Here is a 17039-nt window from a genome sequence, read left to right on the forward strand (position 1 = left end):
TAGTTGATTTACAATGTTCTGTTAATTTCTGCTGTACAGCAATGTGACTCAGTTATATGTATATATATATAGGGTTGGCTAAAAAGTTCATTCGGATTTTCCAAAACAGCTTATGGAAAACCTGAACGAACTTTCTGGCCAACCCAATACACACACACACACACACACACACACACACACACACACACACACACACTTATACATACACAAAGAATGTGTATATATACACACCATGATGGAAAAGAATATGAAAAACAATGTGTATATATATATATACAATGTGTATATATATATATTCTTTTTCATATTCTTTTCCATTATGATTTATCACAGGATATTGAATATAGTTCCCTGTGCTATACAGTAGGATCTTGTTGTTTATCCATTCTATATATAATAGTTTGCATCTACTAACCCCAAGCTCACAATCCATCCTTCTCCCACACCCCACACCCAGCCTTGGCAACCACAAGTCTGTTCTGTACATCTGTGAGTCTGTTTCTCTTTTGTAGATAAGTTCATTTGTGTCATATTTTAGATTCCACATATAAGTGATATCATGTGGTATTTGTCTTTGTCTGACTGACTTCACTTAGCATGATAATCTCTAGGTCCATCCACATTGCTGCAAATGGCATTATTTCATTCTTTTTTTTGGCTGGGTAGCATTCCATTGTATATATGTACCACATCTTCTTTATCCATTCATCTGTTGATGGACATTTAGGTTGCTTCCATGTCTTGGCTATTCTGAATAGTGCTGCTATGAACATTGGGGTGCATGTATCTCTTTGAATTATATTTTTGCCCAGATATATGCCCAGGAGTGGGATTGCAGAATCAAATGGCAACTCTATTTTTAGTTTTTTGGGGAACCTCCATACTGTTCTCCATAGTGGCTGCATCAATTTCCATTCCCATTACCAGTGTAGGAGGGTTCCCTTTTCTCCACACCCTCTCCAGGATTTGTTATTTGTAGACTTTTTAATGATGGCCATTCTGACCAGTGTGAGGTGGTACCTCACTGTAGTTTCAACTTGCATTTCAGAGACAACATCATTATCTTTTCTTCCACTTCTGACCAGCCCATCTTTGTGAGCTCCTCTCCCCAGGTCCATCCTCATAGGGGGATCCAGCTTTTATGGAGCCTGAAGTTTATACAACTTAGGGGGCCCTCTGTAAGAAAAAGAATACAAAATCATTGAAATTAAGGATGAAAGTAAATATTTATTTAGAAGAGGTATATGCACATAAGGGGCCCTGAAGCTTAGGCTTCATTAATTTCATGGTAAATCCGTAATGCCTTCCCTAGGTCCTGTCTCAAAGCCGTCTACACACACTACCAGACAACTTTTCCTACTGTGACTTCAACTATCCCCTCTGTATAAACAACTCGAAATCCATGTCTTCCACCTTTAACTCTCTCCAGAGCTGCAGACCAGAATGTTCAACTATCCTCCAGACTACATCATTGGACATGCCCACTGTCATCTCAAACCCAATTAAGCAGACTGGCCTTGACTTTCCCATGGAAACTTCTCTCCTTTTATTCCTTTACTGGAAGGAACCACACTGGCCCAGAAATGGAAAGCCAAGCCCACACATCACTAGTTGTTCTCTGCTCCCCACCTGCACCCCCAACTGCGAACAAGATCTTGGCGTGGCGCCCTCCTCAGCATCCCTCGGACCCATCCCCTTCTCCACATCTTCCCTCTTCATACCCTGCCATCCACCTCAAATGTAATTGCAGTGTCTTCTAACTGGTCTTGTTTCTTCCAGTTTGTCCTTTTCCCAATTGCATTCTGAAGACCATATTATTTTTTCTAAAATTCAGATCTGGCCATGTGATTTCTCTTCTTCTGTGGTTCCCCCATTGTCATGAGATCATGGTTGGGTGCCTGGGTAGAGCACGAGGGCTTCTGCGTGGTCCTGAGGGTCTCACTGGCCGCCACTGACCTGCATACACTTTTCATGCTATTGCAGTAGCCTTTCTACCCTGGTATTTACCCCATGTCCCCATACCATTGTTCCCCTCACCAGCCTGTCTCTGCATCCTCTCCACAGTGCCCATCTGGACCATATCTGCTCATCTTTTACTGCTCAGGCCAGTGTTACCCAGACTGGGAGCCCTCTCTGGCCCCAAGTAGTGTTGAGCTCCCCCAGCCACCCCGTGCCCTTGCATCTCAGGCCAAGTTCTGCTGGAGCTCTGGCACATTTTGCTGCATCTGTTAGTGAAGAATTAAATGAATGTCCTCTCTCTTTCCAGCAGCCAGGCTGATCTTGATATATTTTCAATTTCAGTGTAATTTCCAGAGTGCACAGATCTATTTTGTGGTTTTCTCCTCCCGATAGGGTTATGTTATAAGACGTACATCAGGAGAGAGAAGTGGCCTCGGTAAAACAGCAGTTTCCCTGTCGCTGCTCTCCATACCTTTCCAGCTCTCTTCTCTCTCTCCCCCCTTTTCTTTCCTTCCTTCCTGGATTCCGTGGACTTGTTTCAGTAAAACTGACCCTGCTTCAGCGTTCTTCTGAAAAGGCAAAAGTTACTACTCATGGTAAAAATAACACCAAATGTAAAATTGGAAGCTATCAATAACTGTGTGGGTGAAATGTCCCCTGATACCATATCATACTGATAAAAAAATTGAGTCTGAGGCTTCCTGAGTGTTAGGTTACAAAGAACACCTTAGAGATAATTAGTTCAAAGCAGTAAGGATTTACTCACCTATAGCTGCACCACACTGGCTATTTCCATTTCAATAATTTGAAATGGTATCAAATGAAAAATTTAGTTCCTTGGCTGCAGTAGCCACATTTCAAATGCCCAGCAGCCACATGAGCAGTGGCTACTGTATTGGACAGGGCAGATATAGAACATTTCCCTCATGGCAGTAAGTTCTACTGGACAGTGCGGCCCTAAGAAGTATAATCTAGAAGAAGCAACCCCTGTTTGATTATCTCCCAGACTAAAGGCAAGGGTGGGGCTTCTAAAGACCAAAGCCATAAAGTGTCACTAGGAAAAGTGAGTGCTTTGTTTAAACTAGTCCTTGGCTTGTCCATTTGGAATCAGTTTGTAATGGTAGAGGTTGGTGCCAGCTGATTGCTGAGCCCTAAATCCATTTGTTGAACATACAGAGTAGAGTCAAAAGGTCACCACTGAAGTGTTTTTCTGTTGACACCCCCCTACTCCCACCAAGGTTTTGGAGAAGCGTTTGCTCTGGCTTCTTCTCCTGGGCTCTCACTGCTTGCTGTCTTACACCCTCCATGGAGTCATGAAACAGGCCAGTTCTGATGTGCTTGTTCAAGGCAGAAGACAATTCCCATGAATGTATCTCATTCTCTGAGGTCTAGCACATCTGGTCAACCCTTCAAGAAAACTGGTCTGTGCTGATTATACTAATGGGATATGGGTAGGCAACTTCCTGCGAATGGACCATGAATTGCTTTCTGAAGACAATATCCTCTTTATTTGGGAGTGCTTAGAAGGCCCAGGGAAAACTATTTGGAAGATATCATCATTCTGTGCTGTAGGGCCGACCCAAGACAAGAATATTTTTCTCCGATATAGAGTGTGCCCAAGGAAATCTGTTCTCCACAGAAGGCAGAGGTTATAGACCTGGATAAATTCATGTCTGATTTACAATTTAAAATAGGCATTCCAGATCTTGCTCTTGTTGTAACTTGTTTATTCAATGCTATTTTCCAGGAACATCATGCTTTTCTTTTAATAGATAGCTTAACTTCTTGGGCTAGTGTCAGGGTACAGTAATAAATTAGCTGGATTTGCTTAGACCATTAGAAGGCTGGAACATTTGGGGATTAGGCAAGGGATTGAGACAGTTTGAAAAAAAGAGGAAATTAGCATAATAAGCAAGTGAGTAGTTCTCTGGAATTTTGTCAAATGCCTTTTCTTCATCTATTGAGATGATCATATGATTTTTATCCTTCATTCTGTTAATGTGGTGATCATGTTTATTGATTTGTGTATGTTGAACCGTCCTTGTATCCCAGGGAGAAATCCCACTTGATCATGGTATATGGTGATTTTAATGTGCTGTTTTGGTTTTTGCTAGCATTTTATTGAGGAAAGCTTTATTGTTTCATTCATTCATTCATTACACATTGTCTGGTGTATGTGCCATATACTAGACACTGTGCAAAATAATAGCTCTAACTGTATTGCCCCTTTCATGTGTGTTTTGTGACACCTTACAACAAACTTGTGATGTAGCTTTTTTTTTTTAATATTGCTTTTATGATGGAGGAAATTGAGGCTCAGAGAGGGTAAGTTACTTGCTGAAGGTCACAGAGCCAGTTTTTGGTGAGGTTAGGATTCATTTTTAGGTCTGGAACGCCAAACCATTGCTTCTTTTCTGTCATGCTCATGCAGGAAATTCAGCTCTCTCTGCATTCATTTTCTTGCAGGTCCTTGTTCCCTGGATCCAATGGAAAGTGAGTGCCAGGATTATGTCCTGAAATGGTCCTATAATGAAAAGGGACAGGCTTGCCGACAGTTCTGGTATAGCGGCTGCAGGGGCAATGCCAACCGATTCGAGAGCAAGGGAGAATGTGAGCCTCGGTGTGTTCCAACTCCCCTATACAGGCAGGCAGAGTGTCAGTGCTTCTGCCTCTGTTTTAATAATTCATGAAATGGAGATTAACTTTCCTGAGACAGTGCCACTCAACTCATAAGCAATGAAGCCCATGCCACAACCTCAGAAGTAGGATTCCTCACCCTGTGAAGTTTTTCCTGCCAGCGAGAGCTTGGCCAGATGACTTGTAAAATACTGCATTCTAGTAGTTTCGAAAATGAACCAAAACTTTCCTGGAAGTTATTTCAATGATTTAAAACTGAATGAAAAAGAAACTTGAACTTGACCTTACCTAAAAATTTTCTTGGCATTATAGCAAAAAGGAAATTTTCTTGACATTGTAAGTAAAACCTAATTTGGAAATGAGTTGAAACTTGATTTCCTTTTTTATCATTAAGAGAACATGGAAGGGCTTCCCTGATGGCACAGTGGTTGAGAGTCCGCTTGCTGATGCAGGGGACACGGGTTCGTGCCCCAGTCCGGGAAGATCCCACATGCCATGGAGCGGCTGGGCCCATGAGCCATGGCCACTGAGCCTGCGCGTCCAGAGCCTGTGCTCCACAACGGGAGAGGCCACAACAGTAAGAGGTCCACATACTGCAAAAAAAAAAAAGAAAAAAAGAAAGAGAACATGGAAGCATTAGTCAAGTAGGGGTCTAAAAAAGGGGACATCTAATGTGAAGTTCATCCTTACTACCTAGTGTAAAAATAAAGGCATTCTAGATTAAATCACTTGGTGTGAGACCATGTATGATACCACTCACTGTGATTTGTGTTATACTTTGTGAAGTAACAGTTGATGGAGAGGAAACAGCAGTGAGTTTGCTATGGGATGGATCCTTTGACATCAACTACAATGACTCTTATCCTCCAAGACTTGGTGATTCAACAATTCAGGCTGATCTTGTCAATACATATATGGAACTAAGGGTCTAGGTTCACCCTGGATAAAATATTTTGCAATATCGCCTTGGCCAAAAAATTCGTTTGGGTTTTTCCATAACATCGTCTGGAAAAGCCTGAACGAACTTCTTGGCCAACCCAATAGATAGTGAGGATGATTGTAATTTTGCAAGAGCTTCTGGCTCACAGTTCAGTTCTCCAGGCCTCTGAACTTGGATTCAGCTTCAGGGCAGAACTGAACTACATTGAATTCTAGAGCTACCAGGTATTGAGGGTGCCTTGTGCGGGGCCTCTGGAGCATTCATGTATTAGCTCAGGCTGCCATGACAAAATACATAGACTGGGTGGCTTAAAGGACAGAAATTTATTACTCACAGTTCTGGAGACTACAGGTTCTAGATCAAGCTGTTGGCCATTTTGTTCCTGGTGAGAACTCTCTTCCTTGGCTGCAGACAACTGCCTTCTCACTATGTCCTCAAATAGCCTTTCCTGTGTGGAGAGAGAAACAGAGACACAGATAGAAGTCATTGTCTGTTGACTCTTCTTATAAGGAGACTAATCCTATAGGATTAGGGCCCTACCATTATGGCCTCATTTAACCTTAATTACCTCCTAAAGACCATATCTCCAAGTACAAATACAGTCACATTGGAGGTTAGGGCTTCAACATACAAATTTTGGGGGGACACAAACATCTGGTCCATGACAGATCACCAGCAGCTTGTGGTTGCCCCTAGGTATCCAGAGTGGAGCTTGCTTTCTGGCAAGTTCCTGGTTTAGTAACGAAAGCTGTGATTTCTAGAATTTCTTTGTTCCTCCTTTAAGCCCATTGACACTACAAATGGAGTGGGAACAAGCTTGATCATAGAAACATGAGAATTTTAATCTATTGTTATGACAATTATTTTATCTGATCACAAAAGGGTAACTGTGTGTTTATGGTAATAAATTCATAAAACACAGAAATGTACATGGAAGAAATAACTATCACCTATCATCTTTTCTCCCAAAGGTAACCATTTTGGTATAACCCAGGTTTTTTCTAATGCCTAGGATACTGTTTTTTTTTCTTCCTTAACATACTACATGGTAACCAATTTTGGCTAAAACATCTATGTATGGGAAAGAAACAGCAGGTGTTCCCTTTAGCCCAGCAGAGCTGCTCTTCTGCCGAGGTGTGTATGCATTTCTGTTTTAAGCATGGCCTCAGCTGCCTGGGCATAAAGGGACCAAGCTTATCCATCCTGAGGATGGGATGTAATTTGAGCTGGGATCTATTTTCCACTTCTCACTTCTACCCTGCCCTTCCTGTGTCCTGGGGTTGGGGATGCAAAGGCAAAACTTCAATAGTAAGAGGACACATTCAAGGATATTGGTTGTTCCCATCCTTGGCGTGCTTACAGGGGCCACTGCAGTTCTCCCATCGTTGACAAGGCAGTGGTATACCCTTCCATGGAGCTTCTCTGACCCTCGCAGAAAGTTTACCTGAAAAACCCTGAGGCACAGACACAATCTGACCAAGGGAAAGAAACAATTATCAGATGTTTTAGATAGTTTTCATTGAAATGATGAATATACAGTTTATGAAGCACTTTCCCATATTATCTCATGAATTTACTCACTTCCATCACTAAATCTCGGATGTTTGTCTTATTCTTCCCAATTTTTCCTCTTGTTCTTCCCATTCTCAGAGGGGTGAAGTGGCTTGACCCAGACCTATAATAGGATCCGGTCTTGAACTCCTTTTGACCCTAACACTAGGGCTCCTTTTGCTTTACTCCATTCGTTCCCAAACATTAGCTTCCACAAGATAATCCTGAAAGGTCAGAGCCACAGGGAAGGAGTGTGGGCTGAGACAGAAGGATGGAATTTCCTTCCTTGCCTCAGATGCTCCCCCACCCTCACCCCTGGGGATTCTTGTCTGGCCCTAAGCCTGGGAGAGAAACAGGGAAATTGGGCTGTGATGTAGGACAATCCTCATGACAGCCTGGCCAACTCCACAGAGAGCAGTTGCCCCAAGGTGGAATGGTTGGGCCTGTATCCCCTGCCCCCATGACCATTGGATATGGGCTGCCCCAGGAAGGGCATGCTCATGGGTGAGGCAGCTCTGCAGCTGTGGCAGACACTGCAGGGGCCCAGCTGAAGGCTGTCTGCCAACAGCACTCCCAGTGTTGCAGGAAAGAGAGTGGGGCGCCAGAAGATAGTCATGTCCTGGGCCTCAGGTGAGTCCCTGGGACAGCTGTGAAGTGTGGGTTCTTGGCTTTCTGCAGGAAAGAATCCAAGAGTGAGCCATAGTAAAGTGAAAGATTTATTCAGGGAGATACACAACCCACAGACAGAGTGTGGGCCATCTCAGGAGGTGAGAGGCGTCAGGTTATGGGGTTTTCAGTTTTTATAGGGGTGGGTAATTTCATAGGCTAATGAGTGGGAGGAGTATTCCAGCTATTTTGGGGAAAGGGTGGGGATTTCCAGGAATTGGGCCACCATCCACTTTTTGACCTTTTATGGTCAGCCTTGGAACTGTCATGGTGCCTTTGGGTGTGTCATGTAGTGTGTTGATGTGTTACCATGAGCGTATACTGAGGCTCAAAGTCTGGCAGAAGTCACTCATCTGCCATCTTGGACCTAGTTGGTTCTAACCAGTTTATGTTGTATCCTCAACGGCTATCATTCTTTTAAAGGTTGTGCCCTGCCCCCTTCCTCTGTCACCAGCAGCTGGTACAATGAGCCCTTCATTGAAGAGGGATCTGGGTGGTGCATCTCCATGCCCATCACAGTGCCTCCACCTGAAATGTCCTTTTGCATTCAGTTTCCATATTTCCACAGCTGACCAAATCCAACAGGACACACTCAAAAAACTTGAGTATGTCATGAAAGCCCTCAGAGATCTGGGCTTTGCATCCATCTCCAGCCTCACCAATGATAGAAGTTGTTCTTTCCCTCCAGATTTTCACTTGAGCAATAATACTAAATAAATCACTTGTAGTTTCCTGGAAATTCCATATTCCATCCATCCATGCTCTTGCCCTTGGTGGTATTCCTGTGGGTAATGGCTTTAATTCATTTATTTGAAAAATATTTAATAGGCATCTACTATGTACCAGGTCCATTATCTGTGTCAAAGTCTAGCTCAGCACTCATTGCCTCTGTGAAAACTTCTCTGATTATCCCTCCAAGAAATAATTAGTCATTGTATCCTATAGGCTTCCTGTACACACTTTTTGCCCCTTTCCCATCATTTTTATAATATCTGCTCATTCATCTCCTTAGACCATAAGGCTTTTCACCCTGGAATTCCCTGCCATGTACAGGGCTGACACATTTCCTTTTGGTTTTTGTATGATCAGGCCACTCAAGATGGCTGTTCTCTTGCTCTCTGTACATCCCCTGCTCGACCAGTGCCTGCTTCACCTACACCTACTCACATGACTGACCTTCTTACATACTTGCCCCTGCCCCAGCTAGTGATGGATCTAATCTTTAGACCAGAACATCTCCACTATGATAGCTTATCAAAGGAGTGGTGAGAGGCATGCCCCTCTGCTAGTTTCCCTGGTAACTGATGAGCCAACCTGATGTCAACTCCCCCTATAACTGGCAACCTCCCCCTCCCCCAGGGAGTGAAGACTGCAGCCATGTCCTGCTCACCTTCAGCGCACAAGGTGGGGATGTTGCTCCAGGACCTTGGAGCATCAGACATGTAAGCTCCCCCATCCATGAAACCATTGATGTCTCTGTTGTTGACTCTGGGCTCTTTCTTAAGTCTCAAGGCTGGGCAAGTACAGGACTTGTAGGCCTGTGAGGTAGAGCCCAACAGTTCTGATTTTTTAACTCTCTGCCTGTCTTCAAAGAGTGTTAGAAATGCTCCCCCAACAATACTTGACATTTTCTTCCCTTCCGTATCTCTTGCTCTAGAAAAACTCTCTGCTTTTTAGATGTTTATTTCAGACACCAGGGCAACAGTAACCCATCAGCCAAGTGGAAGAAGTTTCACATGTTTTAAATTTCTCTCTTAGATCTGTCAGTTCATTAATTATCATCACGCATTGCTTCGGGGTTATTCATTTTTCTGATGAAGGTATTGAGACAGAAAGGTCAAGTGACATCAAATCTCATGCAATGCATCACTTGGTGGCCTAAAACTAGAATTAAAATGTGTTTGGAAGTGATTTGGCATCTGCTTGGCTCACTCTGCTGTTTAAGGGTTTAATCATTGTGTGAATTGACTGCTTTGTAGTTGTTTTTAAAATTGGGATATAGTTGTTTTACAATGTTGTGTTAGTTTCTACTGTACAGTGAAGTGGAGTTCCCTGTGCTTTACAGCAGGTTTTATTAGTTATCTATTTTATACATATCAGTGTATACATGTCAATCCCAACCTTCCAGTTCATCCCAACCCCCCACCACCCACGCCCCACTTTCCCCCCTTGGTGTCCATACATTTGTTCTCTACATCTGTGTCTCTATTTCTGCCTTGCAAACTGGTTCATCCATATCATTTTTCTAGATTCCACATATATACGTTAATATACGATATTAGTTTTTCTCTTTCTGACTTACCTCACTCTGTATGACAGTCTCTAGGTCCATCCACATCTCTAACAATGACCCAGTTTCATTCCTTTATATGGCAGAGTAATATTCCATTGTATATATGTACCACATCTTCTTTATCCATACATCTGTTGATGGACATTCAGGTTGCTTCCATGTCTTGGCTATTGTAAACAGTGCTGCAATGAACATTGAGGTGCATGTGTCTTTTGGAATTATGGCTTTCTCTGGGTATATGCCTAGTAGTGGGATTGCTGGGTCATATGGTAATTCTATTTTAGTTTTTTAAGGAACCTCCATACTGTTCTCCATAGTGGCTGTATCAATTTACATTCCCACCAACAGTGCAAGAGGGTTCCCTTTTCTCCACATCCTCTCCAGCATTTATTGTTTGCAGATTTTCTGATGATGCCCATTCTAACTGGTGTGAAGTGATGTCTCATTGTAATTTTGATTTGCATTTCTCTAATAGTGATGTTGAGTAACTTTTCATGTGCCTGTTGGCCATTTCTATGTCTTCTTTGGAGAAATGTCTATTTAGGTCTGTCCATTTTTGGATTGGGTTGTTTGTTTTTTTTGATATTGAGTGGCATGAGCTGTTTATATATTTTGGAGATAAATCCTTTGTCCATTGATTATTTGCAAATATTTTCTCCCATTCTGAGGGTTGTCTTTTCATCTTATTTATGGTTTCCTTTCCTGTGCAAAAGCTTTTAAGTTTCATTAGGTCCCATTTGTTTATTTTTGTTTTCATTTCCGTTTCTCTAGGAGGTGGGTCAAAAAGGATCTTGCTGTGATTTATGTCATAGAGTGCTCTGCCTGTGTTTTCCTCAAGAGTTTTATAGTGTCTGGCCTTAAATTTAGGTCTTTAATCCATTTTGAGTTTATTTTTATGTATGGTGTTAGGGAGTGTTCCAATTTCATTCTTTTACTTGTAGCTGTCCAGTTATCCCAGCACCACTTATTGAAGACACTGTCTTTTCTCCATTGTATATTCTTGCCTCCTTTATCAAAGATAAGGTGGCCATATGTGTGTGGGTTTATCTCTCGGCTTTCTATCCTGTTCCATTGATGTATATTTCGGTTTTTGTCCCAGCAACATACTGTCTTTTTTTTTTTTTAATTTGGTAGCATTTATTGTGCCACAAAGCCCTCATGATGGAAGCTGTGCCACTTATATAGTCTTGATTACTGTAGTTTTGTAGTATAGTCTGAAGTCAGGGAGCCTGATTCCTCCAGCTTTGTTTTTTCTTAAGATTGCTTTGGCTATTTGGGGTCTTTTGTGTCTCCATACAAATTTTTTTTTTTTTTGTGGTACGTGGGCCTCTCACTGTTGTGGCCTCTCCCCTTGTGGAGCACAGGCTCCGGACACACAGGCTCAGCGGCCATGGCTCACGGGCCCAGCCGTTCCGCGGCATGTGGGATCTTCCCGGACCGGGGCACGAACCCATGTCCCTTGTATCGGCAGGCGGACTCTCAACCACTGCACCACCAGGGGAGCCCTCCATACAAATTTTAAGATTTTTTTATTCTAGTTCTGTAAAAATTGCCATTGGTAATTTGATAGGGATTGCATTGAATCTGTAGATTGCTTTGGGTAGTATAGTCATTTTCACAATATTGATTCTTCCAATCAAAGAACATGGTATATCTCTCCATCTGTTTGTGTCATCTTTGATTTCTTTCATCAGTGTCTTATAGTTTTCTGAGTACAGGTCTTTTACCTCCTTAGGTAGGTTTATTCCTAGGTACTTTATTCCCTTTGTTGCAATGGTGAATGAGTTTGTTTCCTTAATTTCCCTTTCTGATCTTTAGTTGTTAGTATATAGGAATGCAAGAAATTTCTGTGCAACAATTTTGTATCCTGCAAGTTTACCAAATTCATTGATTAGCTCTAATAGTTTTCTGGTGACATTTTTAGGATTCTCTATGTATAGTACCATGTCATCTGCAAGCAGTGACAGTTTTACTTCTTCTTTTCCAATTTGTATTCCTTTTATTTCCTTTTCTTCTCTGATTGCCATGGCTGGGACTTCCAAATCTATGTTGAATAATAGTGGCGAGAGTGGACATCCTTGTCTTGTTCCTGATCTAAGAGAAAATGCTGTCAGTTTTTCACTATTGAGAATGATGTTTACTGTGGGTTTGTCATAGATGACCTTTATTATGTTGAGGTACTTTCCCTCTATGCCCACTTTCTGGAGAGTTTTTTTTTTTAATCATAAATGAGTGTTGAATTTTGTCAAAAGCATTTTCTGCATCTATTGAGATGATCATATGGTTTTTATTCTTCAATTTGTTAATATGGTGTATCACGTTGACTGATTTGCATACATTGACGAATCCTTGCATTCCTGGGATAAACCCCACTTGATCATGGTGTATGATCCTTTTAATGTGTTGTTGGATTCTGTTTGCTAGTATTTTGTGGAGGATTTTTGCATTTATGTTCATCAATGATATTGTCCTGTAGTTTTCTTTCTTTGTGACATCTTTGTCTGGTTTTGGTGTCAGGGTGATTTTGGCTGTGTAGAATGAGTTTGGGAGTCTTCCTTCCTCTGCAAATTTTTGGAGGAGTTTGAGAAGGATGGGTGTTAGCTCTTCTAAATGTTTGGTAGAATTTACCTGTGAAGCCATCTGGACCAGGGCTTTTGTTTTGTTGGAAGATTTTAAATCACAGTTTCAATTTCATTACTTGTGATTGGTCTGTTCATATTTTCTATTTCTTCCTGTTTCAGTCTTGGAAGCTTGTACCTTTCTAAGAATTTGTCCATTTCTTCCAGGTTGTCCATTTTTTGGTCATAGAGTTGCTTGTAGTAGTCTCTTATGATGCTTTGTATTTCTGCGGTGTCTGTTGTAACTACTTCTTTTTCATTTCTAATTTTATTGATTTGATTCCTCTCCCTCTCTTTCCTGATGAGCCTGGCTAAAGGTTGTTGATCTTCTCAAAGAACCAGCTTTTAGTTTTATTGATCTTTGCTACTGTTTTCTTTGTTTGTATTTCATTTATTTCTGCTCTGATCTTCATGATTTCTTTCCTTCTCCTGACTTTGTGTTTTCTTTGTTCTTTTTCTCTAGTTGCTTTAGGTATAGGGTTAGATTGTTTATTTGAAATTTTTCTTGTTCCTTGAGCTAGGATTTTATTGCTATAAACTTCCCTCTTAGAACTGCTTTTGCTACATCCCATAGGTTTTGGATCATCACGTTTTCATCGTCATTTGTTTCTAGGTATTTTTTTTATTTCTTCAGTGATCTCTGGTTATTTAGTAGCGTATCGTTTAGCCTCCATATATTTGTGTTTTTTACAGTTTTCTCCCTGTAATTCATATCTAGTCTCATAGCACTGTGGTTCGAAAAGATGCTTAATACAATTTCAGTTTTCTGAAATTTACCGAGGCTTGATTTGTGACACAACATGTGATCTATCCTGGAGAATGTTCCATGTGCACTTGAGAAGAAAGTATAATCTGCTGTTTTTGGATGGAATGTCCTATAAATATCAATTAAATCTCTCTGGTCTATTGTGTCATTTAAAGCTTGTGTTTCCTTATTAATTTTCTGTCTAGACGATCTGTCCATTGGTGTAGTGAGGTGTTAAATTCCCCCATCATTATTGTGTTACTGTCAATTTCCCCTTAATACTTGTACTTTTAATCATATAAGGGATTTTGCTGATCCTAGAAAATTGGTGGGTTTAGGATTGTAGGCTCAGAGCTCAGTTCCCAGCCATCTATCAAAGTGTATAGTGGAGTCCAAGGATTTTTACCAAGCACTCTGGAGTGGAGGTCATGCTGACTGAGCACTTTCCCAATGTTTCTCCTTTGTTTGGTTTTTGCCATCTTGTGATCTCATGATGAATTATTCCTTTAATTTTGAACAATCCCAAAGGTATATTTTTAATACATCTTGGGGTTCCCTTCTGGCATTATGGTGTTATGGGAATTCCAAGCCTGAAGCACTTGCATTCAGCACCAGGCTCTCTCCCCAGCCTCCCTGGTGACCTTACACAAGTGATTCCATTTTTATGAGCCTCAGTCTTTTCTGGCTGAGGAAATTGAGATGAGAGAAACACCTTTTGCTCCTCTAAATTCTCTCTAAATTTTGCATGCAAATTAAACCTTTTTTTTAAAAAAAAATCCCATCTCTTATCTTTAGCAGCTAAAAGAAACAAGGTCAGCTGAGGACAAAAGAACCCACCCAAATGAGCCCAACACGCATCAATGAGTTATATAAATGGTTGTTGTTTTAACAGATCCCTTAAGTTCGAGGTGATTATTATTTGAAAAAATTTGTTGCCGAGTTTGCTCATTTGTCCACCAGCAGCTGCCAGTGTGGGGCAGGTGGCTGACCTTGGGTTGCTTCTTAAAGATGAAAAAGTTCTATATTTGTATGCATCTAATAATATTGCCTCAAGATATATAAAAGACCAATGCAGTTAGATTAGAGAAAGCATCTAGAAGCAGAATAATTGGAAAGGAAGAAATAATATAATCTCTATTTGTAGATGACATCAATATATATCTAGAAAAGTAAAAAGTTATATGACATAGCGATGTTACAGTTAGAGCTTGCACCATCAGCCAGATTTCTGCCATGATCATGCAACAGCTTTCTGTGATGGACATGAAACATGCTTGAGAAAAATACCTTTGTTGTTTTATGCCACTGAGATTTGGGTGTTACTGCAGCATTACCAAGCCCATTCTCCATGATACAGAGAAATGGCAATGGGGACTCTCAGATGTGGCTGCTGGCAGTGAAAACAAGAAAGAATTTTGGCATTTTCTAGTAACATTGAAACAAAAATATGCTGAACCATTAATCTTACTCCTAAGTATATTCCCTGGAAGTTCAAGTGTGTGATCACTGGGATACATACACATTCAGGATCAATGTTCAGAGCAGCATAATTTAAAACCCCAAAGTCATGAACAATCCACATGTCTGTTAATAGTAGAATGGGTGAATATGCTGTGGTACATTAAAACAAGGTGTACAACAAAGCAAATGAACGAATTAAGCTGAATTAAGATTCAGTAACATGGCTGAGTCTTAAAACAATATTTTTGAGAGAAAGAGAAAGATACAAAAACATGCATGCAGTATGGTTCCATTTATCTAAGCTTCAAAAATTCAAAAAGATAAACACACCCCTTTGTTCATAGCAGCACTACTTACAATAGCCACTTATTTACAAGATGTGGAAACAACCTAAATGTTCATCAACAGATGAATGGGTAAAGAGGATGTGTTATACATACATGTAATGGAATATTACTCAGCCACAAAAAAGAATGAAATAATGCCATTTGCAGCAACATGGATGTACATAGAGATTATCATACTAAGTGAAGTCAACACAGAAAAACAAATATCATGTGATATCACTTGTATGTGGAATATAAAATATGACACAAATGAACTCAGTTACAAAACAGAAACAGACTCACAGATTTAGAGAACAAACTTATGGTTACGATGGGGGAAGGGTGAGAAGGAGGGATAGATTGGGAGTTTGGGATTGACATGTACACACTGCTATATTTAAAATAGATAACCAACAAGGGCCTACTGTATTAAAAAATACAAAAAATAAAAAATTTTATAAAGAAATTTGGAAGCTTATTTTCTTTCTCTGGGGCTGAAGCAATTTAAATAGTATCAACTCTTTGTACTTTACTTCTATTGAAAAATTGACTAAGATATCTGAACCTTTTGTTGTTTTGTGTTTTTTTCTTGTTTGTTTGTTTGGGAGAGTGTAAAGAGAGAATTTCTCTGGAAACTTTGTCAACATCCTTCACGGATTTAATTCATTTTTTCCTATCTCTTCTTGAGACAGTTTAAATAACTTAAATTCCAGGAAACAATTCTTTCAATCCAGATGGGAGTGACGATCTCAATTAGTATTATTGAAAATAACTCCTTCACAGAGTTTTAAATTTCACTGACATTTAGATATAGATGTACTATACATGTATTTTTCAAAGTTGCTTTATCATTTGTGATGCTATCTTGTTTCTATCTCATGTTGTCAGTCTTTCTTTTTTCTAATTTTTAAAAATTTAAAATTTTTTATTGAAGTATAATTAATTTACAATGTGTTAGTTTCTGGTGTATAGCAAAGTGATTGTTTTACATATATTTATATTCTTTTTCTGTCATTCTTTTAACTAATTAATAATTTCAAGTATACTTAGTATTTTGCTTATAATTCCATTAACTGAAGTTTTGAGACTCTAATTTTAGTATATGTTGCTTCTGAAGGGTCTTGTTCACAGTAGATTGATATTTGTTTCCTGTCTTGTCGCTTTATACTTTATTTTCTACTTTTGTTTTGGGCTATGTTAAGGCAGAAATTTATCCATCAGAATCCTGTGAGCCCTGGGTTAAGGATACAGCTCTCCAAAGAAGATTTGTGTTGGCTTTTGCCAGGAATCCCAGGGTTGTTTTTAATCCAACACTTTTTATGATAATTTCTTAACTTGGGGATCCAAGTTCATGCATAGTACATTTGAACCCCTGTCCTGTGTGAGAGTGGACTTTTACCTATAAATTATCAGGTGACACAGTTCTTCCACTCAGGGCCCAGGGCAAGGAGGATAAGTTCCTTGTCATCTTCCTCTTTTCTAATACCCTCTTTCAACAAGAGAGTATCTCTTTGAGAGTCTTGGTTTTACGTAGGGGTCTCATTCCAACCCCTTATATAGATGCAATGCTTTGTCCTGTCCCTGAGGGGTCATTAAATTTTAAGTCTCTTGGTTTCTGTAATTGGCAAATTATGCCATGATGCTTTCAGTTTCTTTTTGGTTTTATTGGGGGGAGGAATTTCCTCTCACTTTCTTTAAACCCAGGTATAGAATTAAAATGTTAGTGTATTTCACCAATATTTCTAGTTGTTTTTAAGTGAGAGGTTCCCCCCACATCTGTATATAGCACATAATATTAATGGAATTGGAAATCTGCCACACAGTATTTATTTATTCCTTTGCT

General features: G+C 40.2%; 1 protein-coding gene across 1 annotated transcript in view; it reads left to right on the top strand.

Annotated features, from left to right (window-relative positions):
* Positions 1-9635, top strand: part of LOC137225588 (collagen alpha-4(VI) chain-like) — a 65945-nt gene extending 56310 nt beyond the window's left edge. The window contains exons 18-20 of the mRNA XM_067739783.1: positions 4426-4569; positions 9113-9293; positions 9512-9635. Coding sequence (XP_067595884.1) covers positions 4426-4569; positions 9113-9293; positions 9512-9635 — 449 coding nt within the window. The remainder of the gene's footprint in view (positions 1-4425; positions 4570-9112; positions 9294-9511) is intronic.
* The last annotated feature ends 7404 nt before the right edge of the window (positions 9636-17039 follow it).

Source organism: Pseudorca crassidens, chromosome 5 (genome assembly GCF_039906515.1).
Source record: "Pseudorca crassidens isolate mPseCra1 chromosome 5, mPseCra1.hap1, whole genome shotgun sequence".
NCBI classification, from domain to species: domain Eukaryota; kingdom Metazoa; phylum Chordata; class Mammalia; order Artiodactyla; family Delphinidae; genus Pseudorca; species Pseudorca crassidens.